The 18,117-nt window shown below is 39.4% G+C and overlaps 2 protein-coding genes and 2 long non-coding RNA genes across 9 annotated transcripts; 3 read left to right on the top strand and 1 right to left on the bottom strand.

The window, feature by feature from the left end:
* The first annotated feature begins 6,920 nt into the window (after positions 1-6,920).
* On the top strand, positions 6,921-10,867 carry LOC136259286 (uncharacterized). Its single transcript, XM_066052775.1, has 2 exons — positions 6,921-7,340; positions 8,825-10,867. The coding sequence occupies exons 1-2, from the start codon at positions 6,921-6,923 to the stop codon at positions 10,865-10,867; spliced, it is 2,463 nt and encodes an 820-aa protein (XP_065908847.1).
* A 112-nt stretch (positions 10,868-10,979) lies between these two features.
* On the top strand, positions 10,980-12,883 carry LOC136259285 (uncharacterized). The gene is made up of 2 exons (XM_066052774.1): positions 10,980-11,793; positions 12,861-12,883. Exons 1-2 carry the CDS (start codon positions 10,980-10,982, stop codon positions 12,881-12,883), a joined length of 837 nt encoding a protein of 278 aa, XP_065908846.1.
* A 1,505-nt stretch (positions 12,884-14,388) lies between these two features.
* Positions 14,389-17,288, top strand: LOC136257398 (uncharacterized). Its single transcript, XR_010701969.1, has 2 exons — positions 14,389-15,772; positions 17,038-17,288. It is a non-coding gene; the product is annotated as an uncharacterized lncRNA (long non-coding RNA).
* LOC136257397 (uncharacterized) lies at positions 15,018-18,102 on the bottom strand. 6 transcript variants are annotated; one of them, XR_010701967.1, is made up of 12 exons: positions 17,866-18,102; positions 17,153-17,183; positions 17,011-17,095; positions 16,909-16,945; positions 16,796-16,853; positions 16,693-16,750; positions 16,606-16,644; positions 16,408-16,555; positions 15,557-15,614; positions 15,422-15,507; positions 15,266-15,368; positions 15,018-15,212 (listed from the first exon to the last, which is right to left on the bottom strand). It is a non-coding gene; the product is annotated as an uncharacterized lncRNA (long non-coding RNA). The 6 variants fall into 6 exon arrangements; XR_010701968.1 differs by having other exon boundaries at positions 16,693-16,737; XR_010701963.1 differs by having other exon boundaries at positions 16,693-16,853.
* Between the last annotated feature and the right edge of the window lie 15 nt (positions 18,103-18,117).

The following is an 18,117-nucleotide window of genomic DNA, read 5'->3' as shown; positions in this document are numbered from 1 at the left end:
TAATTGTTTCAAGCTGTCAATAGTTTGTTGGTTGATGATGTCTTGTGGTAGTCCATTCCATTCTGGTATTGTTCTTGGAAAAAATGAGTACTTATAATTGTCTATTGATGTATGATAGTGTAGGAATTTTTGTTCATGATTAGATCTTGTAATAGTGATAGGTGATAATGTTGGTAAGTAGCTGTTAGGTATTTCAGTTAGGTTGTGGATAATCTTGTATAATAGAGTTAATCTTGCACATTTTCTCCTTAATTGGAGTGGTGGCCATTCTAATGATGTTAGCATATCAGTTATACTATCTCGCATATTCCTTCTCCATGGTCGATTCAGGACAAATCTAGCTGCTCTATGTTGTATCATTTCTATTTTATTTATGTCCTTTAGGTGGTATGGGTCCCAAATTGCAGCAGCATATTCCAGCACAGGTAAGATAAATTGTTTATAGCTTAGTTCTTTAAGTGCACGTGAACAGTTTCTTAAGTTACGTTGTAAAGAACCGATTAGTCTGGTTGCCTTGTTGTATACATGGTTAACTTGTGGTCCCCAAGAAAGATGGTGATCTATTATTATTCCAAGGTAAGAATGCTGTTCAACAACTTTGAGGGGTTTTTTTGACATGTGATAAAGAAATGTTGTTTTATGGTGGTGTTTGGATAACTGAAGAATGCAACACTTGTCAACATTAAATTTCATTTGCCATGTTTTAGCCCAAGTATTTAGTGTATTTAAGTCTTGTTGTAATAGCTGATGATCGTTAGGAGAATTTATTGGTCGATAGATAAGACAGTCATCAGCAAATAAACTAACAGTGCTCTGAGTATTTGATATTAGATCATAGTAATATATAGTAGAAATAGTGTTGGTCCTAAAACTGTACCCTGAGGTACTCCAGAAGTGACTTTACATGGGGATGAGTATGTGCCCTCAATGACTACTTGCTGTGATCTGTTGTGTAGAAAAGATGTAATCCACTGAAGTGTTTTCCCTCGTATTCCATAATAGTCTAATTTCTTCACAAGCCTGGCATGTGGAACTTTATCAAATGCCTTTGAGAAGTCCACAATTCCAATGTCAACTTGTAACCTGTTATTTAATGCACGAGCAAAATCATCAATTGCTAGCAGGAGTTGTGATTCGCAAGAGCGTCTAGCTTTAAATCCGTACTGGTTGTTACACAATATACTATTTGTTTCCAGGTGTTTCATAATCTGACTGACTAAAATATGTTCTAACGTTTTGCAGACAATTGATGTTAAGACACCGGACGATAGTTAGATGGATCATATCTTTTGCCTTTTTTAAATAATGGAGTTACAAATGCAGACTTCCACTCCTGTGGTATATCGCCAGTAGTCAAAGATTGTTGAAATAGGTGTGTAAGCATTGGTGTTAACTGATATGCAAGTTCCTTAAGTATTCGAGCTGGAATGTTATCTGGCCCCCCTGCTTTGTGTGGATCTGTCTGAGATAAGAGAGCAAAGACACCAGGTTCTGTGATGGTTATCTCTTCTATGGGTGGATGAACTGATTCAGGTAATGTAGGTAAGGAAGTTTGATCTTCTACTGTAAACACTGATTGAAATGTACTATTGAGAATTTCAGCTTTACTGCTTGGTATAGTAACTATTCCATCAGGGGTTTGTAGTACACTAATTCCAGTGTGGTCACGGTTCGGAGATTTAATGAAGTTCCAAAAGGGTCTGTTTCCTTTCAGTTTACTTGAAGAATTAAGAATGTTGGTAAGGTAGTTGTTATGTTGTAGTCGGATGGATCGGCGTGCTTGTTTTTGAATCTTCTTAAATTGCTCCCAATCAGTTGCTGTCCTGGTTCGCTTTGCTTTATTGTAAAATCTCTGCTTTTTCCTTATTAGTCTTTTAAGGCAAGGTGTCATCCATGGAAGTTTTTTCTGGCTAGAAATATATTTCATTGGTATGTAGGTGTCAACAGCTTGTAAGAGGTTTCCACATATATAATTCAAGTTTTCTTCAACAGATCTCGAGTTAGTTTCATTTAGTTGTAAATAATCTGCAGAAATGCTGCTTACTTTGTCACGGAGAGAGACCCAGTCTGCTCTTTTAAAACAGTACATTTTCTTTCTAGGTTTGCTATTGCAAGGAATACAGTTTAACAGATCAACAATTACTGCATTATGATCACTTAAGCCAGAAACAGTTCTAGATTGGCAAACATAGCTAGGATGTTATATAAAACATAGGTCTAAAATATTTTCTTCTCTAGTAGGATCGGTAACTATTTACTCTAATAAAAAGTCTTGGGATAGCAAAATTAATGATTCTCTAAATGCTGCTGGCAAATAAGATTCAGTTAAACAACCAGAAGACCAATCAATTCCTGGGGAGTTAAAATCACCCCCAAGAATGAGTACTGCATCAGGAAACATTTGTTGAACTTGTTGTATACATTCAGACAGTTCTTCCCAAATTGATATTGGAGAATGAGGAGGACAGTAGAAGGATCCTAAATAGTGTTGTTTTAGTACAGCAAATTCATTTTAGTTTAGTTCTAGTTCTTGTACCCATAGTCCACTACAGTTTTAGTTAGTTTTAGTTCTAGTACCCCAATTCCACCAAAGTTTTAGTTCGTATTAGTTCTGGTACCCCATATTTCTGTAATTTTAGTTTGTATTTAGTTTCATTTTAGTTAGTGTTAGTTTTAGTGTTAGTTTTAGTGTTAGATATCTTCACCTATACTAACCTTGGTAGCACCCCCTAGACTTCCAGAAACTTTAGATTTGGTGTTTTGATAGATTTTTCAATTTTATTTCCCATTTTATATCAATGAGGAAAACCGTACCAAGAATCCAATTCTTCAATTAATACACGGAATTTGCTGTTATCTACTAAATTCAGTGGTACATTGTTAGCACCTATAAAGATTGTAAGATGAAATGTATAATAGCCTTATGTTTATTGTTATTAGGATTGTACAATTTAGATCCTAAACTACGTATTGGCAAGGAGAACTGTTTCAGTTATTAGGGTTGTACAATTTAGATCCTAAACTACGTATTGGCAAGGAGGACTGTTTCAGTTATTAGGGTTGTACAATTTAGATCCTAAACTATGTATTGGCAAGGAGGACTGTTTCAAATGGCTAGAAGAACCTCTCCCTTTGTCTTTTCAATTTCAGCTGTTTCAAAATATTTATAAGTGTCAGTATGGCATGTCTTCAAATGCTTCTTCAAGTTTATAGAATATTGTCCTTTAAATTCTTTATATACCACAAATCAAACCATCAGTACTTTTCACAGTACACACACTTTTGTCTTTGATCTTATCATGCCTGAAGTGGTTCCACACTCCACTTGACTTAGGCCTTCCACCTGGTTCAGCACAACTTCCACTTGCCATTGTGCACAAATGAACAAAAGCTCTATATAGCAGAATTAATGCTGAATAACAATGTTTTATAGTAGCATTTGCAGGCATCACCATCTTCAAAGAAAAGTGTTAAGTGGTTTATATAGTGCACAATACCTTTTTATGTAGGATTGCTTGAGAAACCTTTCAGTTAGTTCTAGTTCTTGAGCTAAAAGTTTTAATGGTTTTGGTTTAGTTCTAGTTTTTGAATCAAAAATTGAAAGAATTTTAGTTTAGTTTTAGAACTAAAATAGATCACAATTTTAGTTTAGTTCTAGTGTACTAGAACTAGAATTAAATTGCTGTACTAAAACTAGATTTAGTTCTAGTTCCTTAGAACTAAAACAACACTACGGATGGTTCTGTATATGTACTTGTGCCCACACTACTTCACATGGAGGATCTGTGAAGACAACAATCATGCCTCTGGTTTCATGGTGGATCAAGCAATGGGATACTACAATGAACATCCCACATGCAATAGTAGGGGAATTGATTTGTAGAAGTTGATTTTTTGGATTGCGGACCCTAATTAGGCCAAGTACAGTGAATTACTTCCGTACTTGCAGCCAATACTTCCTTCGTGCAGTAGTCCTGTGCAAGCTGAAACTTATTCATGTGAAACTTGCTGACACTCCATTTGATGACACTTCTTTTTCTTTATACAATTCACACTGCTTTGCTTTTCTGTTCCTGCGTGACCCAGTGCACTTGTAAACAGTCCATCACAGGCTCTACTCAACACACTCTTTTTCTAGTACAGCTAGTCATACCTGTAGTTACATGCATGTGTACAAAATCATTTACCATATATCATGAAATGGGGTAGCCGTGCTCGTGTGTTGATTGATATATGGTATTGCCCCATGATTAGAATAATTAACAGTAGTGTTGTTTTAGTACAGCAAATTCATTTTAGTTTAGTTCTAGTTCTAGTACCCCAATTCCAGTGTTGGGCAAGTTACTTTTTAAAAGTAACTAGTTACATATTACATATTACTTGCAACTGAACTATTTAGTTACAGTTACATATTACCCATAAAATAAAGTAACTGTAATAATATTACATATTATATTACTTTGTGCCCACAGCCTTAAGCTGTCACGTGTGAAACTACCACCTTATCACGTGACATGATTTCGTTGTTGGGCTATGTGCAAATCTTGGTTATAAGTAAGAAGCTGGTGAATAAGCTTCATTCAGTAGGCTTCAATACTTCGTTGTGGCTAGGCGTTACTCAGTGGATTACTAACGAGATTAGTAACTTTGTTACTTGTAGTAATAATATTACGTAATATTAGACTCGTTACAGTAACTATATTACTTAGGTAACGCGTTACATTTGTAAGTAAAGTAACTTGAGTTATATTACCTATTTTTATAGCGCATTTCGTTATATTACTTAGGTACCACAAAAGTAATAATATTACGTAACGCGTTACATAAGTAACGCGTTACTCCCAACACTGCCCAATTCTGCCATAGTTTTAGTTCTAGTATCCCAATTCTACCATAGTTTTAGCTAGTTTTAGTTCTAGTACCCCAATTCCACCAAAGTTTTAGTTAGTATTAGTTCTGGTACCCCATATTTCTGTAATTTTAGTTAGTATTAGTTTCATTTTAGTTAGTGTTAGTTTTAGTGTTAGATATCTTCACCTATACTAACCTTGGTAGCACCCCCTAGACTTCCAGAAACTTTAGATTTGGTGTTTTGATGTTCAGCACTATTTCCACTTACCATTGTGCACAAATGAACAAAAGCTCTAATAGAACTGAGCTTAAATAACCTAAAATTAATGCTGAATAGCAATGTTTCAGAGGAGCCGGTTGGACACAATACAAGCACTTCTGAAATTTATTTCTGTTTATTGCATAATTCTAATATATGACGAGGAGTAAGTGATAGAAGAAATGCTTAGCAATATCCCCACTACATGTTACCTTGTGCTTCTTAAGATGAACAGCAAATTCTTATTGCAAGGTGGGTGTGCGAGTTTCTAATTCTCTTTTCGATTCTCTGTAAGGCCAAACTAGCAGCATCCGCTCTTCTTTTTCAATACTCTGAGAGGCTTTGTTAGCATGCACATTGCTTTCTTCGACAATCATTGTGTTTAAATACATGTACATAGGGCGTCCCTATAGTATTACACATGGATTCCACCCAGCGAATGCTTACACATGTGATCCTGTAGATTTCAAGAGCAATTTACATGCCTGGAGTAGTGGAGTTGAATGGGGTTGACCGGCAGAATAGACTAAACTTGAAGTGCACTCTCGAATGGTACTTGTGAAAACTTTTGTGAATGCTTGGTTAAACTTTCAATACAAAATGTATGCACTCACATGTGCACGTCCAACCTCCTCTGACAATGTTTATGGTAGCATTTGCAGGCATTTGCAGGCATCACCATCTTCAAAGAAAAGTGTGAAGTGGTTATAGTGTACAATACCCTTTTATGTAGGATTGCTTGACAAACCTTTTAGTTAGTTCTAGTTCTTGAACTAAAAGTTTTAAAGGTTTTGGTTTAGTTCTAGTTTTTGAACCAAAACTTGAAAGAATTTTAGTTTAGTTCTATAGTGTACTAGAATTAAATTGCTGTACTAAAACTAGATTTAGTTCTAGTTCCTTAGAACTAAAACAACACTAATTAACAGTAACCAGTTTACAATCATTTAAAAGCAATCAATCTCCTGTGTCCTGGACTGCAGAAGTTAAGTTACAAGTCACCCATAAAAAGTTTAACTTAGTTACAAATCACTATAGAAGTTTGGCTAAGTTACAATTCACCCTGTAGAAGTCAACCTAAGTACACTATATAACAATTTACCTTGTAGAAGTTCAAACTAATTATAAGTTCTGCCTGTCTGTGAATGCTATCCCACTAGGGACCTGTGATAAGGTAAGTTGTAAGTCAACTGTAAAAAGTTCAACTAAGTTACCAAAGAGAGTTCAACTTCACTATGGTATAACAATGTTAATGTAATTGCATTAATCTATATTATCTATATTATCTTCTCTATATTATAAGAGTGAAAAGCCGTCTGTCTGTCTGTCTGCATTCCATTTGATGTCACGCATTGTACTCTCGAACCGCTGCGCGTTTGGAAGCGTCTTTGGCGTCACGGAAGCGCTGATTATTGAGCTCAACAATGACGCTTTCGAAAAGTTCGTGCGAGCTATCGTTAGTCGTCTAGGGGCCGTTGAAGGCAGGTGTGTAGACTAAAATTCGCTTGAATTCTTTCTATAAACCGCATGCAAACCGCAAGTAAACACCTATCTCAGTCCATTTGTACAAGTCTTTATAAGACAAAAATATTGCTGTAACAATGTGGTGAAGTAGATAGGTTAATGGTTTAGTGCCTGTCTTACGTGCGCGAGGTTGTGGGTTCGAGTCCAGCTGGTGTTAACCTTTTTTTCGTTTTGGGCACCTTTTCAGTACACCTTTTTTCGCACTGTACTGCATGTGTTTTTGCCAACTGTACACACGTGATATTTCTAATTCAAATTCAATTGATGTGCTGTGTAAGCATGCCCAAGCATGCCGCCTAAGCGAAAACGATCGTCTACTTTTTGTGCGTTTCAAGCAAAGAGACGCAAGCAGAACCAAAGATTGGATCCAGAGAAGAGACGGGAAGAAGCAGAACGACAAATACTGCGCCGCCAGGAGGCTTCAACTGGAGCTACCACCTCATCCAGTGCCAGGTGTGAACTGGACTCACAACAGAGACGACGACAACGTGACGCAGAAGCCCATCGTGTGGCCCGCCAGGACGAAGAAAGAAGATCACAGGAACGGATCCACGATGCAGCTGCCCGTCGACTTGCGCGTGCGGACCAGGCCAGAGAAGAACAGCAGCGTGATACAGCTGCCCGTAGACTTGCGCGTGCGGATCAGGCCACCAGAGAAGAAGAACAGCAGCGTGAAACAGCTGCCCGTCGACTTGCGCGTGAAGACCCAGTAACAAGGAGGGAGGAGCAACAACAAGATACAGCTTCCCATCGACAAGCTCGAGCTGATCCACTCTACAGAGCTCTGGAGCAGCAGGCTAACACAGCACGCAGACAACAGGTACGTGCAAGCACACACCCAAGCTTTAGGGGGCCTAACTATCAGCCACACAACTTCTTCAACACTACAGATGTAGGCACACTTAGTGTAGTCTCGCGTGGCCAGACCGCTTTTTTCCGTATATTGGGTGGGGAAAAAAGGGTCTGGTGCAACTCCAATAGCTGTTTACTTCTGAGCCGTCCCCACATTCCGGGGACGCTAATTGAATAACATTGGTCACAAAGGAGGTGCCATGACGTCAGTAAACTACGAAATATTCCTACACTCCTGCTCTGGTTGTGAGTCTTGTTACACGATGAGGATTAACTTTCAAGACGATATAAAAGAGACATCGGAGCTAATTAAGATTCGTTTAAAGGATAAACAGATCTCTAGTTAACTTACTGACGTCATGGCACCTCCTTTGTGACCAATGTTATTCAATTAGCGTCCCCGGAATGTGGGGACGGCTCAGAAGTAAACAGCTATTGGAGTTGCACCAGACCCTTTTTTCCCCACCCAGTATACGGAAAAAAGCGGTCTGGCCACGCGAGACTACACTTAGTGTAGAATGCACACACTGCGGCGCATTAAAATTTCCCCAGGAGACTGAATCCCTTTGTTGCTTGAAGGGTAATGTCCAGTTAGAGGCATTTCCACAGTCCCAGTCATTCTTGAGACACCTGTATGAAGGTACAAACACAGCAGGTAAACATTTTCTAGCTAGCATACGTAAGTATAATAGTGCATTTCAAATGACAAGCTTTGGCTGTAACGAGATAACTATGGCTGGCTTCAATCCTTCTTTTAGAGTACAGGGTCAAGTCTATCATCGTACAAAGTCAAGTCTATCATCGTATAGGTAGTTTAGTTCCATCAACAGGTGAGTCTCCTAAATTTTCCCAAATTTATTTTATCGACAACCAGCAAACTGAAGTAGCTACAAGATGTGGGATAGTTGATGGGTTAAGGCTTGACATAGTTAGGGGTATTACTGAGCTTTTGCATGACGATAATCACTATGTTCAACTTATTAAGGTAGCTAAAGAAATATTTGAGCAGCATGATGAGCCAGCAAATATTAGGGTAGTGATTAATGAGAACAAACGGCCTGTAGGAGGTACAATAGCCCGATGTGTGACGAGGTAGGAGTGCTAATGCCTAATGATAATTTAAATAATAGGGACATAGTTTTGCACTATAGGGATGGGTCTTTGCAGCACATTTCTGAACTTCATAGGGGGTATGATCCTTTACAGTATCCTTTACTCTTTTCTTATGGCACCAATGGATGGCACATCAACCTGAAATTGGCTAATGGTAGGAAATTGACAGCCATGGTGTATTACCGCTACCACATCATGGTCAGGCAGCAAGTGCCTGTATTGCTTAAGGGTAAAAGGCTTTTCCAGCAATTCCTGGTCGACGCCTACTGTAAGATTGAAACTGAACGCTTACAGTTTCTCAGGCGTGAGCAAAAGGCACTACGTGCTGATTGCTACCAGGATTTGCGGGATGCAATGGTAGATGGGGATGGTGACCCCAGGAATGTTGGTCGTAGGGTGATCCTACCGTCATCATTTACTGGTGGACCACGCTACATGCATGAGCGTCAGCAGGATGCAATGACCTACGTTAGGAAGTATGGCCACTCCGACCTCTTTATCACCATGACCACCAATCCCAATTGGCCAGAGACTAGGAACAATCTACTACCACGTCAAGAGCCTCTGGACCGTCCAGACTTAGTGGCCCGTGTGTTTAGGCTTAAGGTGAAGAAATTGTTAGAGATGCTTACAAAGGAGATGATTTTTGGGAAACCACAGGCTTGGCTCTACTCAACAGAATGGCAAAAGCGCGGTTTGCCACATTGCCATTTGCTGCAATGGCTTATTCCAGAGCACAAGATCACTCCAGATAAGATTGATGACGTCATCTGTGCTGAGATCCCTGATCCAATGGTTGATCCTGAGCTGCATCAGATCGTGATTTCCAACATGGTACATGGGCCCTGTGGGAGCATCAACCCTGACTCACCCTGCATGGAAGATGGCCGCTGCAGTAAGAGCTACCCAAAGCAGTTCAAGGCTGATACCCAACTACGTGCAGACAGTTACCCACTGTACAGGAGGAGGAGCCCTGAGGATGGTGGACAAGTGGCTACCATTAATGTGAGGGTGATGGAGTCTCGCGTTACTCAAGAGATTGACAACAGGTGGATTGTGCCTTACAAGAAACTTCTGCTCGGTTCTTTAAACTGTCACAGTAATGTCGAGCTTTGCGTGTCCATCAAATCCATCAAGTATGTACTGAAATACGTACACAAGGGTTGTGATCAGGCAACCTTTGCTCTGAGGTCTGATCAGGTGGATGAGGTCTCAGACTTCCAGAATGCACGCTACATCAGCAGCAGCGAGGCTGCCTGGAGAATACTGGAGTTCCCCATACATGAAAGGTTCCCTCCTGTTGAACAGCTTGCTGTTCACTTGGAGAATGGCCAACGAGTGTATTTCACTGAGGAGACTGCAAGAGAACGGGCTTCTGGTGACCCTCCGAAGACTACGTTGACAGAGTTCTTTGTCCTCTGTCAATCTGATGATTTCGCCAGGACTCTGTTGTATGAAGAAGTGCCTCAGTACTACACGTGGAGCAGGAAGACTTGGAACAGGAGAAAACAGGGAAAGGATGTCGCTGACCATCCTGGAGTTAAGGAGGCTCAGGTTATAGGCAGAGTCTACACCATCAGTCCACGTCAGGGAGAATGCTTCTACCTTCGATTGCTGCTTCATCATGTTAGGGGACCCCAGTCTTTTGCTGACTTGAGAACTGTTGTAGGTGACCTCTGTAGTTCCTTTAGGGATGCATGTTTGAGGTTAGGTCTTCTTGAGGATGATAATCAGTACCACTTGGCTATGGAAGAGGCATCAGTCAGCAACTCACCTGCAAGTCTTTGCACCCTGTTTGCAGTGATCCTTAATTGGTGTGAACCATCCAACCCTCTGGAGATTTACGAGAACCACAAGGAAGCAATGGCAGAGGACTTCTTGCACCAGCAACGTACTCAACATCGGGATGATGACTTGGAGTTCAATGATGACATCTTCAATGTGGCTCTCAATGACTTGCAGGAAAAAGTTATTTCCATGGGAGGTAGGGAACTGTCTGAGTATGGGCTACCCCAGCCTCAGGCAGTGGATAGCAATAGGTTTACACGTGTGTACCGTAGGGAGATTGACTATAATCCTGAAGAGCAACAGGCATACGTAAATCGTAATGTTCCATTGCTTACTGCTGACCAGCAAGATGTCTATGACACCTTTTGCTCCATGATAGATAGAGACAAGGGAGGCATGTTATTCTTGGATGCCCCTGGTGGAACTGGCAAAACTTTCTTGATCAATCTTATTCTAGCTAAACTTAGGTCTGTAGGTGGGTGACACAGCATTAGCTACTGCTTCTAGCGGAATAGCTGCTACTCTCTTGACTGGAGGACGTACCTTGCATAGCACCTTTAAGATCCCTTTGGACTTGCATGCATCGGACATCCCCATGTGCAACATCAAGAAAGGAACTGCACTATGTAGGGTGATCATAGAGGCTAAAGCCATAGTAGTCAACGAAGCCCCCATGACCAACAGAGGTGCTTTTGAAGCTTTGGACACCCTGAGGGATCTGACAGGGAATGATAATCCAATGGGAGGCAAGTGCATGCTACTGTGTGGTGACTTCAGGCAGATTCTACCTGTCATTCAAGGTGGCACTAGAGGTAACATTGTTGATGCTTGCCTCAAGCGATCTCATCTGTGGGACAGTGTGGTGGTTAAACAACTACACACTAACATGAGAGTGCACCTGTGTGGGGATGTGGCAGCTGGACAATTCGCTGAAGAACTATTGGCCATTGGAGATGGGAAGTTTCCTATTGACACTCTACCTGATGTTGTCCAGCTACCTGACACCATGGGAACCTTTGTGGATAGCAAGGAGGAACTGGTTTCCAGGGTGTATCCAGATTTGCTCTCTAACTTTAGGGACTTGGCTTGGCTTTCTGAATACTGCATTCTTGCTCCTCTTAACAAGACCACTCATTCCATCAACATGACTCTGGTGGAGCAGTTACCTGGTGACTGCTGTGACTACAGGTCCTTGGACACCATACCTGATGAATCTCAGGCTGTTCACTTTCCAACAGAATTCTTGAACTCTTTAGAGGTATCTGGACTACCTCAGCATCTTCTCTTACTTAAAGTAGGCGCTCCTATTATTATTCTACGCTCTCTAGATCCTCCAAGGGTTACTAATGGCACTTGGTGTGTAGTTACTAAACTGTCGGCTAACACAGTAGAGGCCAAGATTTCTCATGGTAGATATGCAGGACACGATATTATAATACCACGCATTCCTCTCATTCCGAGTAACTCGGTTTTGCCTTTTGAATTTAGACGGCTTCAATTTCCAATTGCACTTTGCTTTGCCATGACCATTAACAAAAGCCAGGGCCAAACTTTTAAGGCTGTAGGATTAGATTTGACGGACGAAAGCTTCACACACGGCATGCTTTATGTGGCACTATCTAGGGTAGGTTCAGCAGATAGATTGACACTTTTAGTTAGAGGGGATTGCAAAACACGTAATGTAGTCTATAGTGAGGTTTTTAGATAGGCAAACACATGCACTTTAGTTAGGTTTGTCTGCTGCTACTGCTGCTTTGTGATATTGTGGATCAGCACCTGTGGATGGTGGTAAGGAAGGTATTATGGTAAAAAATGTATCAGATGATTGCTTTGTATATTTATGTATGTGTGAAACTATTTATCTTTTCTATTCTTTTGTCTTTATGCATATCCTGGATGGTTTGCTCGGAGGAGGGATGACTGCAGCTACACAGTGAAATGACACGGTCCCGTGGCAGACTGTTCTTCACAACGTGGGGCACGTTGTGAAAATGGGAGCTATTTATAGACTTTGCAGCAATGATTTGAACTCTTTCTACACATGCATACAAAGCAGAGTGGAGCATTTTTCAGGTTTTCCTGTGCAGCAAAACAAAAGAAAAGGCTGGCAGGTTTTTCCATGAGCTGTCTTGGGCTGGATGACTCAAATTTTTTTTGTTTTCATTTATTATTATTTCTTGCTAGCCCCCACTCTGTGCCCATGCTGTTATTTTATAAAGCCGTTATATTTTGTCATAACAGAATCGTTGTAGTGCAGATTACAGTAATTCATGGTATGTTTGGTTGATGGTAGAATTTGAGCAACTTAAGTCACAAAATATTCCAATAAGAGTGCACTTCTCCACAATTATTGCATTCATGCAATCCTTACACCACATTGTTTCCTTAGTCTTTTATAAAGTATCTATAATAGTATATTACCAACTGTAATTTCATTTAATTTCCATGTCATTGTACATAGTGCCCTGCACGATAGGGCAGGTACTACAGCTAGTATAATATATATATTGGTGCATGCATATGTGAGTAAAGTAATAATATGTGTACATTGCATGTCAGATATATTTTTCAAGTTTTAAATCAAATAATTCCAATATTTCTTTCAAATCTTCATCAGTATAGCAACTCTCTGTTTTAAGTGTACAAAGGTAGAATTTAAATTTACTAATCTTGCGTGTGATTAGTTTGGCTAGCATCAACAGTGAAGTACACAAAGCTGCAAAGGATATTAGCACTATCACATGTTTTCTCCAATTTAGCCAACCCTGCTCTGCCAGTAAATTATTTGGTCGTTGAAAATCAACAATGTGCCTTTGCATTACTATCTTCAGACACACTTCAACAATTGCTATAAATATGTTCATGCACTTGATATTGGGATACTGTTGAGGATTGCATATTGAGTAGACACAACATCTAAAAATAGCAGTAGTGTAAAAATCAATTTTAGTGCAAAATGTTTCAGTATGATCATCTCCTGGTAGATCCTCTAATTTTAAAGGAGGATAACCTAACTCGCATATCAGTTCTGCTAATAATTTAAATATTTGAACTTCATGTTTGTGATAAGTATCATTTAACACTTTATGATGTCGTTTTGTACCTTGTTTCCTAGAAGTAGCTCTTTCTGTTCCAATTGGAGACATATGGACTGGTGATGTAACCTGGAGAAACTGATCATCACCAATGTCACTATCATCAGTGGTCTGCATATTTTGGAATTTATCTGTTATCGATTCCAAGACCGATGGACTGGCTTTCGTGTCGCGAATTGTATCATTCACTACTGCAGTATACAAACGGGAACTCCTAGTGTAGCGCTTATCTAATTCTTCTTGATTGGTAATTTTTGGCCGTATGCATATCTTTTTAACACATTGTTCCACTGCTTTTAGCCCAACTTCACTGAAATATTCTTTGCGACTAAGGGGTACTTTTGGCTGCCAGAACACTGATTTCAAAAGTACGTTCACCTTTGAAATTAGAAATCGTTTAAAATCATCAGGTAGTAATCCGAGGAAATTACCTTCAAATTCTTTGTAAGTAAGCTTGGACATTTCGTACTTTAACGATACGTCACTTCACCTCGAAAGGTTGCTCAAGATATGAGCCTTATCCGCAATTACGTCACAACTTAAAAATGGCGACAAGACTGGGGTTACTTTGTACACTGTGCCATTGGAAGGTGTAACGTTTCGAGATGTTCCCAGTGAAGAACGAAGGAGAAAAGTGTGGTAAGGCATCAATATCTTGATCTTTCTGGATCTCTATTCTCTGTATAGACACTATCCAAAACCACGCCGGACGCCATTGTTGAATGGGGCCAATTTCAATAATCACACTGTTAAAAGAAGTGCTATGGTAGCACCTATGGTAGGTGCTATTGAGCAGTCAAATTTTAAGCTTTTATATAGATGCCATGATAGCACCTCTCATAGATGTTACAATGACACCTTCTGTAAGTGCTACAGTGCTACCATAGCACCTTTGACAGGTATCAACACCATATTAAGGTTACGGGATAGTGAGCGACTGTCAAACAAAAATTTTATTACGTAATTAAGGCGGGCTTGGTGTTGTTGTGTTTTGTATCAGCTGGTAACAGGCTTAAATTGTTGGGAGAATAATAGCGTGCTGACTGGACAGTTACAAGGTACAAGAAAACACACGTAACAGTACAAGATAACATAGATACAACACACTTAGCAACTGGCGCACCTGTAAGCGCATGCGTAGTTTTGCTGACTAATGGCGATATTTTCCTGAACCAAAAATCAGGACTGTCAAACTAGTTGTTAACATTTTGTATAAACAGACTACTAGTCTGGCTTCTTGTCTAGGTCCTGACGGAGCCATTTGTTAGAAATAATGTTTCTAGTGCTTGTGATATCAATTTAAAAATTAATCTTGTGACCAGTGTCTTGCTTTAGGCCATATTGTAGTCATATTTCAGCAACTATACACATTATTCACAAATCCTCTTGTTAGTCCCTCACAAGTGATGTTCTTCAAACCTTAGAATTGTTAGTAAGTTCTCATGGTTCTTCATTGGTCTGATTTTTGGTTCACAGTTTTCACTGTTTGGCATGGGGACAACTTATGTTTCCGTAACAACATTTGAATTCCATGTCGATTTATGAGAAGTTAAGAATGCATAAATATTTGATAACAATGCATTAAGAAAAATCAAACCCCTAATCATGAAAAATGATGAATAGTGTACATGTGGGGTTTACAGCATCCCGTAACCTTAATAAAATACATCTGTACAATAGTTACAAACTGCATGCAGTTCAGTTATTAGGTTGCTCGGTTTTCTTTAACAAGCCTGCAAGTGCAAAAGGATAAATAATTGTTATATGCATGAATTTATTCACATACCATGTATGGTACGGTGCTTTATACAGCTTCGACCATTATGCAGGACTGGAAGGGGTGGAGTTATCACCAACCACACTTTACTTGTACATTTTCTACATTCCTCCTATCAATAGTTGCATTTACCAAGTACAAAACAGTTTGACCACAAAAACTTACAATAGTTTCTGTACAAGCTGGTTACTCCACCACCCATGAGTGACTTCAACATTGACTGGCATCTGCATGTTATTTGTTTCAAGCTGCTGTATGGCACAACATGTAGTAACAATAGATGTAAGCACAACAGCTTACCAAAATCTTTATAGACAGGTGAGATCTTCATGCAGTAAATCATGTTTCTTGAGAGTAACTATTATGGACATTTAAGGTTACGGGATAGTGAGCGACTGTCAAACAAAAATTTTATTACGTAATTAAGGCAGGCTTGGTGTTGTTGTGTTTTGTATCAGCTGGTAACAGGCTTAAATTGTTGGGAGAATAATAGCGTGCTGACTGGACAGTTACAAGGTACAAGAAAACACACGTAACAGTACAAGATAACATAGATACAACACACTTAGCAACTGGCACACCTGTAAGCGCATGGGTAGTTTTGCTGACTAATGGCGATATTTTCCTGAACCAAAAATCAGGACTGTCAAACTAGTTGTTAACATTTTGTATAAACAGACTACTAGTCTGGCTTCTTGTCTAGGTCCTGACGGAGCCATTTGTTAGAAATAATGTTTCTAGTGCTTGTGATATCAATTTAAACATTAATTTTGTGACTAGTGTCTTGCTTTAGGCCATATTGTAGTCATATTTCAGCAACTATACACATTATTCACAAATCCTCTTGTCAGTCCCTCACAAGTGATGTTCTTCAAACTTTAGAATTGTTCGTAAGTTCTCATGGTTCTTTATTGGTCTGATTTTTGGTTCACAGTTTTCACTGTTTGGCATGGGGACAACTCGTGTTTCCATAACAACATTTGAATTCCATGTCGATTTATGAGAAGTTAAGAATGCATAAATATTTGATAACAATACATTAAGAAAAATCAAACCCCTAATCATGAAAAATGATCGATAGTGTACATGTGGGGTTTACAGTATCCCGTAACCTTAAGTCAAACAAATATAATAGCTTTATACACACGTACCGTTTTGACATCATAAATATATTGGTATATAGCACAAAATCCAATTGTTCCTATCGTTCCTGCACAACTTCAAAATGGAGTTAGAATAATGTCACGTAGCCAGAATACACACTAGCAGGTAAAGGAATTCATATCGGTCACGTTGCAACTATGGGAAAACATAATATGATTAACTGAAACAAATACAATAAAACATACCTTATGATGTAGGTAACCTAAAATATCATATGTAGATACCTATAATAATGTAAACAATAAGTGTTAGAAAACAGGTCTCCAACTAACCTGTGTTACAGCTGTAGCTACACCTACTCCAACAAACTGATGGTTCTGAAATAACACACTAAACATAGCCTCAGAATACAACACTGATTTGCAAGCAACGAACCACCTGGTTAACATCTCAATAGCAAGTTACCAAGACTACATCACAACATGTATTCATCCTGAGTATGTAAATATGTAACGGGTAAAGTCCATTACATATAACAGAGAACTAACCCTCAGTAAAAAATCTTTCCAAAACAACCTTTGTAACCTACACAATATAGATAGGCTTATAAATATCAAATACATACGTAACCTAGAAATGATAATTCTCACCTAACTTGTATGTAATACATTCATTAGTACAACAGCAGGAGCTGCAGCTGAGGAGGCAACAGTGAAATCCTCTGAAATCATCCAACTATAGTCAAGATGGTATAATCTCGCTGACAACACAACAGAACACCATCAGTGCTACCTGATTAAATCTATATGCCAGCGATGGACTTCTACAAAACAGAAATAACACATAATATATAGGACATAACAATGCTAAGTAATAGTTAGACTTTGGATCTATGTACTTCATTAACAACAATCACTCAATGTTGTCATGGATTCTCAGGTGGTGATTTGTTGCATACACTTCTTCACTTCATGACCAACCTATAGTAGTTTATTGTAACAGCCACACAATGATAGTACTGGTGTTAGCCAGTCAGACAGTTCCAAGTATGGCAACTCTACAGCATACACCACACAGTCGGTGTCAAACAAAAATGTAAAAATCCTTCTCACAAAGGGTCTCGTGTACATAATCCCTAGGAGTGGAGCTGAACTTCAAAGGGGCAGACAACATACACACTTTAACTCTCTGGCCTGATATAGCATTTGTCTCATCTCCTTTTTCCTATATATGTAAATGCCTGAAGTAAGTGACAAACCATAGTATGGTGCGGCACTATAGAACAGCATTCTCATACCCCTGGCTCAGTGCTAGAAAAACAGGATTAGGCGTAAATTTACCATAATATATCTTTTTCATAAACATGTGCATGCTTTTCTAGACTGTTTCCGCTCGGTGTACAACTAGTACAGCAAGAGCCCAACATACTTAGGTTAGAAACTTGAACTCAGTGAGAAGCCGATGCCGGACATTGAAATTACATTTGTAATACAGTCAACTAATACCTCAGTACAATAGTTACATGATGTTATCGTCGTCCACTATGGAGTTTTCGACTTGGCGTGGCCAGCCACAAAACTTGACCGAGCACAGCGGCTCTGCTAGCTACGACTAGTGACGCACGGTATAAACGCCGCCTTATTACAACCCAGCTGTGTCTTATTCCTGTTTTTCTTCTTTATTTCCAGATAAGGCATTTTCCTTCGGCAAAGCACCACTTAAATGTTGTCACCATGGTAACTTACCGGCTACCCATT

Source organism: Dysidea avara, chromosome 6 (assembly GCF_963678975.1).
Source record: "Dysidea avara chromosome 6, odDysAvar1.4, whole genome shotgun sequence".
NCBI lineage: Eukaryota > Metazoa > Porifera > Demospongiae > Dictyoceratida > Dysideidae > Dysidea > Dysidea avara.
Note: the sequence above shows the minus strand (reverse complement) of the source record. Positions and strands in the feature narration are given on the sequence as shown.

What these genes read in the sequence shown, in the direction of transcription:
- LOC136259286 (XM_066052775.1), top strand. Translation starts at nt 6,921, where the DNA reads ATGCCGCCTAAGCGAAAACGATCGTCTACTTTTTGTGCGTTTCAAGCA. An exon ending in GACTTGCGCGTGAAGACCCA is followed by an intron (nt 7,341 to 8,824) that starts GTAACAAGGAGG and finishes GTATTGCTTAAG; the next exon opens with GGTAAAAGGCTTTTCCAGCA.
- LOC136259285 (XM_066052774.1), top strand. Translation starts at nt 10,980, where the DNA reads ATGTGCAACATCAAGAAAGGAACTGCACTATGTAGGGTGATCATAGAG. An exon ending in AGAGGCCAAGATTTCTCATG is followed by an intron (nt 11,794 to 12,860) that starts GTAGATATGCAG and finishes CCTGCACGATAG; the next exon opens with GGCAGGTACTACAGCTAGTA.